Genomic DNA, 8,640 nt, shown 5'->3' with positions numbered 1-8,640 from the left:
ATGAGACCCCTTACAAATACCTATGTCTTTGCTTGTGTGTTTGCATCCATGATGTGGAATAACATCCAGACAACTATGGGAAATGAATTTATTGCAAATTATTCAGGCAGCTTGCTAACTAATGTTCCAAAAAACATTCCAGTACATACTCATGTATTAGATTTATCACATAATAGGATCTCTGGACTTAGTATTTCTGAATTTATTTTTCTTTCTGACCTTCAAGTGTTAAATCTTTCTTATAATCTAATTGCGGAGTTTGACTTCAGTGTCTTCATTTTTAATGAAGATTTAGAATACTTAGATTTATCTCATAATAACATTTTGAAAGTTTACTGTCAGACTCTTGCATATCTTAAACATTTAGATCTGTCTTTCAATAAGTTTACTGCCCTGCCCATCTGTCAGGAATTTGGGAACATGTTTCATTTGGAGTACTTAGGATTAAGTGCCACAATGATACGAAGGTCAGACTTTGGGTACATCACACATTTGCAGCTGCACACTGTCCTCCTGACCTTAGAGGACTTTGATCTGTATGAGCCTCAGAGTCTGACAGCCTTGAACACAAGGAGTCTCCACATCATTTTTGCAGCAAACCAGAACTTCACTTTTCCCCTCTTGTATGATGGAATGAGCACTTCAGAAAATTTAAAAATAGTTAACGTAATATATACTCTGAGCAACAAAGATTTTCCTTCTCCTTCTTTCACGCTTCTGAAGAAAATCAAGACAACAGCTCTGATGCTTGACACTGTAGACTTACAATGGCCTATCATTTTGCAGATTTTCCTGCTAATTTGGTATTCGCCTGTGGAGCATTTGATTGTGAGAAATTTGACTTTTCGGGGATCAGTGAAGGTGCTAAATGAATATGAATTTCTACCCTTATTAGACCCTCTGGAACAATTGATCTCTTTGGGCAACTCGATGAAAGTGTTAACGTTGGAGCACGTTCGTAATAAGGTTTATTATTTCAACCAAGAGATTCTTTACAGGGAGTTTTCAGAGATGAATATTGCCAGTTTGACAATATATGATGCATATATGCCTCATATGCTTTGCCCCAATAAAAAAAGCTCATTTCAGTATTTGAATTTTTCTCACAATGCTCTGACAGATGAATTGTTCCAGAACTGCAGCACTTTGACAGATCTGAAATTACTTATTTTGAAGAGAAATAAATTTGAGACCCTTTCCAAAGTAAGCCTCATGACCAGCCATATGAAATCACTGAAATACCTGGACATGAGCTACAACTTGCTGAGTCACGATGGAGCTGACGCGCGATGCCCATGGGCTGAGTCTCTGACAGAGTTGGACCTGTCCTCCAACCAGCTGTCGGATTCCGTGTTTGAGTGCTTGCCCGTCAACGTCCAGAAAGTCAGCCTCCAAAGCAATCAGATCACCAGTGTCCCCAAGGGGACGGCTGAGCTGAAATCCTTGAGAGAGCTGAACCTGGCATCCAACAGGCTGGCCGACCTGCCGGTGTGCAGTGCCTTTTTGTCCTTGGAGTTCCTGAACGTAGAGATGAACGCGATCCTCAGCCCGGCTGCCGACTTCTTCCAGAGCTGCCCAGGGGTGAGGGAGCTGCAAGGCGGGCACAACCCCTTCAAGTGTTCCTGTGAGCTGCAGGACTTTATCCGCCTGGAGCGGCGGTCTGGGGGGAAGCTGTCTGGCTGGCCAGGGGCCTACCTGTGCGAGTACCCGGAGGACTTGCGAGGGACGCAGCTGAAGGACTTCCACCTGAGCGACCTGGCTTGCAACACGGCGCTCTTGCTGGGGACGGCTCTGCTGCTGACGCTGGTGCTGGTGGCTGTCGTGGCTTTCCTGTGCATCTACCTGGACGTGCCGTGGTACCTGCGGATGACGTGGCAGTGGACGCAGACGAAGCGGAGAGCTTGGCACAGCCACCCCGCAGAGCAGGAGAGCGTTCTGCAGTTTCACGCTTTCGTTTCCTACAGCGAGCGCGATTCGTTGTGGGTGAAGAACGAGCTGATCCCAAACCTGGAGAAGGGGGAGGGCTGCGTACGGCTGTGCCAGCACGAGAGAAACTTTATCCCCGGCAAGAGCATTGTGGAGAACATCATTAACTGCATTGAGAAGAGCTACAAGTCCATCTTTGTGCTGTCTCCCAACTTTGTGCAGAGCGAGTGGTGTCACTACGAGCTGTACTTTGCCCATCACAAATTATTCAGTGAGAATTCCAACAGCCTGATCCTCATTTTACTGGAGCCAATCCCTCCGTATGTTATCCCTGCCAGGTACCACAAGCTGAAGGCTCTCATGGCAAAGCGAACCTACCTGGAGTGGCCAAAGGAGAGGAGCAAGCGTGGCCTTTTCTGGGCTAACCTGAGGGCAGCTATTAGCATTAACCTGCTAATATCCATTGAAGGAAATGAGGAACAGAGTGATGCTTCTTCTGCTAGTAGTGTAAATCAGTATGTGAATGACTTAGAAGTCTTACATTAAATTTCATTAGTGTTCCTCGTTTCTAGCTAAATGTAATTGTGATACATACAGAAATTGCTTATTCTAGTAATTAAAGTAGTCACAAGTCTTCTGTTTTTGTTTATCAACAACAAAGGGAAAGAGAGAGAAATTCCAACAGTGATTACACTGATTTTTTTTTAGACCTTGGTTGCCTTTATTTTGGATGTTTCTCATTTGTTATGGCCATATTCAAAAGTAAAAAAAGTAACGGGTGGTTCAATGTCATCAGGACTGTCCAGGCCTGCATTTAAACTTTGTTATGACATGGGTGTTGTGTTGTTAAGGTGGAAGAGATCTGCTTCCTTGGGTTTAATTAAATAATATGAAGAAGAAGAGTGCTGTTGTTTATATCCTTTCCTATTCATTGATATAGATGACAAGAGTACAGTATCACTGCACCTTCAGACCTCACTGGGCCTTCTTACAAGTCAGCTTTTCCCTCTTGGAAATCTTTCCCTTCATTACAGACAGAGGATTTTCTGGGTAAGAGCTGAAAACTTGAGCCATTAATCCCTATTTAATATTCCTCTTCCTTTGCTATACTAAAATTTCCCTCCTGTCTAGATTTACCTACCAAGTCATGATTTTGTAGACTTTGCTTTTTATTGTTTTCAGAATGGTAGTTCATATCTGAACTTGTAACATTTTTATAATTTTAGTGTTTTTTGCTATGATCCTATTAGGCTATATTAGGTTGCTTTTTTTCCTCTTTTCTAAATGGAGTTATGTATTTCAATACAGGGTTTCTCTTATTGAGAATTCTTTCAACTGCAAGTGAGCGAAGTAAAATGAGATGCCTCAATCTGTTACCATTTCATTACAAAAATTTCCCTTGCTTGTGCTATTGCAATTCTTCTGTTAAATTATAAAATATACTTTATTGCTATCTCTGTGCAGCAGCTAATAAGTAAGCTATATTAGAATGGAGTTTTGTAGGTATTTAGAATACATTTTACATGATAATAACAGGAAACCCCCTCATATTTCTAGAAAATATGCAGTGCTATAAGTGAGCAGTAGGAAACAGAACTTGCACAACAATTGAGAGAGTGGTATTACTAGAACTGAATTAGGTCACTGAATTAAGTAATGTGTCAACTGTTATAACTCAGAAGACTGATGTTTGGAGATAAACCTCCTTTCATCTCCTGACTTTCACTGAACTCTTTTTTAGCACATGCTGAGGGTCAATATGCAGGTGAAAAAGGAGTAATTTTCATTGGGAAGTAACTTCTTTGCTGATGTTAAATTGATTAGACTAATGGTATTTGTTGATAGGAGGCATCTAATAATATGCTGTTCTTGGATTTAATTTGACAATATGATAAAACTATTTGGTTTTATCTGTTATTAAATTTATTGGTATTATTTCACTGGTGATGAGGAGCTGTGTAATTATACTTAGAGCTGAATCGCAATCAATGCAAAGCCCTCTGGTTGCAGTGAGGAGCAGCACATGAGGTGAGGAAGCCAACAGGAGGATGTGATTCTTGCCACTTGCTGAAGTGGCTCCTTCCCAGGCCTTACAGTCGAAGGGCATGACCAACAGTCAGACTTAATGGCAACGTTATAATGGGCACATGTTCTGTCATGTTTACCAGAAAAGAGAAGAGGAAGTAAAGTTTCTCAAATCAGACGTTCTGGTCTCTGAAAATGCAAGGCATCAGCAGCCTGGTTTTTATGTACTAAGTAAAGTTCAGGGTCTGGGCCTTGGAACGGTCCCTCACATTTAAGACTGTTCTGAAAACTTAGTTGTAGGTATGTGTGAACGGAATAACTTGTTTTCTAAAGTCTGCCAACTAGACTGCTTTTGAATATTTATCCTTTAACATTCTGTTCTTCCTACCTCTCAAATCTTTTATACACATGGCATTTCAGTTATTTACTTACAGCACAGTACCCTTAACTCCTTAAAATGTGCTTCTGAGTGCCTTCCCTCACCTCGCCTCGCCTCGTCCCGCCTTGCCTCACCTCGCCTTGCCTCCTCTCGCCTCTCCTCTCCTCCTCTCCTCGCCTTGCCTCACTTTCCAGTAAGCATTTTACAGTGGTTCTCATGACTTTTCTGTTGAAAGTTCCATTTCCTTCTTCCTGAAACTCAGTTTCTTTTCAGAAGGTACCTTAAATACTATTTTTTTGTTTTGGCCCAACTCATAGAAGTTTTTCTTGAGAACTTGTCAAGACTCACAGGACATGAATACTTTTTTGAACACTTGTAGTACTGTTGTGCTAATGTCCATAATGTCCAAAATGATGTCAGGTGCTGCTCCCACTGAGCTTATACTCCTGGAAGCAAACATGAAAGCAATATTGTTATCAGCTTTGTTAGGATTTAGGCAGATTAGTGTTACCTGAAGAAGGTATGTTGAATGTTTCTATGGCTAAAAGTTGCAGTAAAGGCACAAAGATCTTGACTCCTTTGGAAGATTTTGTTGCATGACACTATCTGACTTAGTGATAGAAGGTAAGACAGGGGGAACAGCCTTATTTCTTAATGTCAGAACATAAATATTTTCTCACATTACAATCATGTAAACTTGAATTTTGCCAGTTTCTTAAACCAAGGATGACACCCAGTGGCCGATTGAATTATCAGCGATTATTTCCTGAAAATGACCACTCATGCTAGCATACAATGCATTTTGCCCCTTAGGAAAACAGAAATAATCACATTGGCCCAGCAAGTGCTGGAGTTTTTTTTTTTTGCAGGAGTGTGGGTGAGAGAAGACAGATCAGGATGAGCCTTTCCTTCTGGCAGCTCCTGCACTGGGTCAGGGGCTCTGCCTTGGTCCCCTGCACCATCAGCCCCTCCAGCAAGTGGCTGTGAGGCACAGGTTCACTGTGACTGGTTCACTGACAAATGAACTTTATAAAGCAGCATGATGTGAGCACTGAGTCTTGCTTTATGATGAGAAGTCCTTACTTTCAGGCAGGAGGCCAAGATATACAAGCCAGTGATTTTCTCTCATTTTGTTTGCTGTTTGTATGGTTTTATTTTTAAGATTTTGTTTTTGTTTTGTTTTGTTTTCCTCCTTCTGTACTTACTTTCCCTTCTGCACACCACTATGTCATTGTAAGGTGCCACCAGGCTGACCTGCTGGACCGCAGCAGGACACCATAATTCCAAAGCCATTACCTCAGCAGGAATGGAAGGTGTTAAGAGATGAATAGTGAATTCAACTGAACTCACTCTTTTAAGGCACTTGAAAAGGCGTGAAGAAATAAAACCCACTTCAGCCCACCCGTCACAGCATCATCTCTGAGCCCTGTGGCAGGCAGGGCTGCTGCACATGGATGCCCTGTTGTCTGCATCTGCTCTGACACCTCGACCTGGTCCTCACAGATGTTTTGAGAGTGATGAAGAGATGCAAAATTTCATGTCTGATGCTCAAGACCTGCCAACAAACTGTGTGGTGCCCAGATTAGGAGCAGGTTAAACTATTTTTTTGAGTTTGGCACCAAGTGCACTGGTGGGCACAACTCTTCTCCAGTGTAGGAGGTAGAAGTGCAGTTGCTTCCAAGGCTGGTGCTCCTATCCTGCCTGCTCCTGTCCTTCCTGCTCCTGCCCTGCCTGCTCCTGCCCTTGGCCCTGCCTGTGGGTACACACAGGAGGTGTGCATGGGCACTGCATGGCCCACCCAAAATCCCCAGGTCCTACCCCCCACCCTTGTACCCCTGTCACTGCTCTTTGAGCACAGCACACGAGGATGTGACCCCAAACAATATTCTGAGGGTTTTATTAACGAGTATGATACACATGTATTGTATACGAAATATAGTATGAGGACTGTACAGTACAAATGCATGTTCACAGTTTGACATGACAAAATGTCATTACTGAATTCCCATTGGACTACCAAAATAGAAACAGTGAAGGTACATTAAACATTCACATCTTTAGTAAGAAAAGATATAACCAGAATGTCTCCATATTTGCAAGTTATAGTAATGCACGCTAGAAACCTTTAATTACCCATTCTGTCTTATTAGCTTATAAAATATATTACATTTTATTTTAAAAATTCTGCATAGTTCATACAAGTATTGAAGTAAATATTTGATCCCTGCTGTATTTGCAGGTGAGAGATGCCAAGCAGGAAGATTATTTTGACCCTCTAATATTTAAAGTACATTAAAAAAGTGCTAGTATCTGTAAAATAGAATGAAAACTGGTGTAGCCCTCTTAAGATATGTAAAATGCTTTGTTGTTAACCTTGACAGAGACAACGTATTTGGAGATGTGGCAGTAGAAATGCCACTGCAGAACAGTGGTGTGGATTTAAATAAATCCAAATGGTAACACCTGCTTAGTTGTTTGTGATTATCTTGGGAACTGGTAATTTATTATAGTCAAATGGCTTAGGCAGGCACATTTTAGTAAAACAGTATTACCTGTTGCACACTGCACAGTGCAGTACTGCTACAGGAAAAGGTGGGCTTTTTTCAAATATACACAGTCTGCAGGATTAAGGTTTTTTAACTTTGTATTTAAACTGGATTCTCCTTAGGGCAAAAATTGAAGGACTGGCTTCAAGAAAGTATTAATTGTGTTTGTTTAAAAATTACAAGAGACCCCTCAAATCAAAATTTGCTAAAATGAATCAATGAGCCATTTGATATAAATTCACATCTTTGGCTGAAGGATGCAAGTGAATTTGTTCGTGACTTTGATATCTCACAAGACACCACAGACAATAATGAAAATTCCTGTAAGCAAGGCATTTCTGTGAAATAATCTCAAATATTTAAATTTTTTTCTTAAATCCCAATGCACATTGATAAAGGTATTTTAAATTTCTGTTGAATCTCCACTGTATATGTCCTCACCATTAGCAAAAATATTTTCAATAAAAAGGTACATAAGTTAATGAATGAACACGGCAAATAACTGAGATCAAATTCTCCAAAGTAACTCTTAATTACAAGGAAGTTCTGCTTGTAGGATACTTGATTTTAGATTTCAAATTATAAAAAAAAAAAAAAAAAAAAAAAAAAAAAAAAAAAAAAAAAAAAAGATTGTGCAAGTCTTAGAAACAGCACTGGGAAGAAATGTTCCTTAAACACCACAGATTTTATGCATTTGCATTTGTTAAGCTAAAAATGGAAGCAGTTACCATAAGCTAGTTATTTTTATAGGATCTCATCTGTTTTTTCCTCTTATCATAGTGAATTATTTTCATCCCAGGATCCTAAATGTCTATAGATTTGTGACTGATGCTACAGCAGCTCCATGCAGCCTCTCAAGACAGTGATGAGTCTGCATTTATGGAACTACCATTAAAACCTAAATAAAGCCTAATGAAGTTAGTGCGGGCAATAAGGATATCCAACAAAAATCCCCACTCTAGAACAGCTGTTCAGTGTTTTACTTCTTTCTCCAAGTTTCTCAGCATTACTAACCCAGCCAGTTAAAGACAGACCAACTCCTCTCCCAGGTTTTTCAGCCCCAGAGATAAGTGGATGAGGTCCAGTTACAAGTCAGGGCTGGTGCAGCTCTCCTCAGTGCTAGTGAAGTGGTGAGAATGTACAGTGCTGTAACAGAACACACAGGGACCTTCCTCACAAAAGCTTTGCAACATTCCCAGCCCCACTTTGCAAACCCCTGTCCTCTCCTTTGCTGAGCACAAGTTTGGGGCTACTCCTTAAATAAAACTGCCAGTTCTGTGTTCCCACATTTGCTTTGTTACACATCTGGAAAAATACTTTGTATTTTACAGCGAGCGCTGTAGGAACCTTCTTCTCTGAGGAGCACAGATCCTCTCCTCCTCTAATTCTACGGGTATGTGGATGTCAGCAGAACAGCTGGTAAACTCTATCACCAAGTGATGTCTCTTCATGGTCAAACTCTTATATCTGCAAGATGTTCCAGTTTGCCATTGGACTCTTTGGGGTGTAGAAGCAGCCTGCCTGCTCTGTAAGCTCGAACATACCCACCCGCAGATGGACACTCCACCTGCCTCCTCCTGGAGTTTTAGGGAACAACTTCCCACCTCAACCTACCATTTTCCATCAGGTTTTTCCAAGAGAAACAAAATTCTGACTTCAGTATGTTTAATTTGCTTGTTTGCTTGTTTAATGGTGTTTACCTAACTTAGGTGAAACAAGAAAAACACACTGGTACCTGAGAACCTGGAGAAATATATCCTGTTC

General features: G+C 41.0%; 1 protein-coding gene across 1 annotated transcript; it reads left to right on the top strand.

Moving 5' to 3' along the window:
* LOC103526762 (toll-like receptor 6) lies at window positions 1-2,490 on the top strand. Its single transcript, XM_030450047.1, has one exon. It carries the CDS (start codon window positions 1-3, stop codon window positions 2,470-2,472), a length of 2,472 nt encoding a protein of 823 aa, XP_030305907.1. The 3' UTR covers window positions 2,473-2,490.
* Window positions 2,491-8,640: the final 6,150 nt, after the last annotated feature.

This window comes from Calypte anna, chromosome 4A, assembly GCF_003957555.1.
Source record: "Calypte anna isolate BGI_N300 chromosome 4A, bCalAnn1_v1.p, whole genome shotgun sequence".
Lineage (NCBI taxonomy): Eukaryota > Metazoa > Chordata > Aves > Apodiformes > Trochilidae > Calypte > Calypte anna.
The sequence above is the reverse complement of the archived record's forward strand: the minus strand, read 5'-3'. Positions and strand labels throughout refer to the sequence as shown.

Coding starts and splice junctions, on each gene's coding strand:
- LOC103526762 (XM_030450047.1), top strand. CDS start 1: ATGAGACCCCTTACAAATACCTATGTCTTTGCTTGTGTGTTTGCATCC.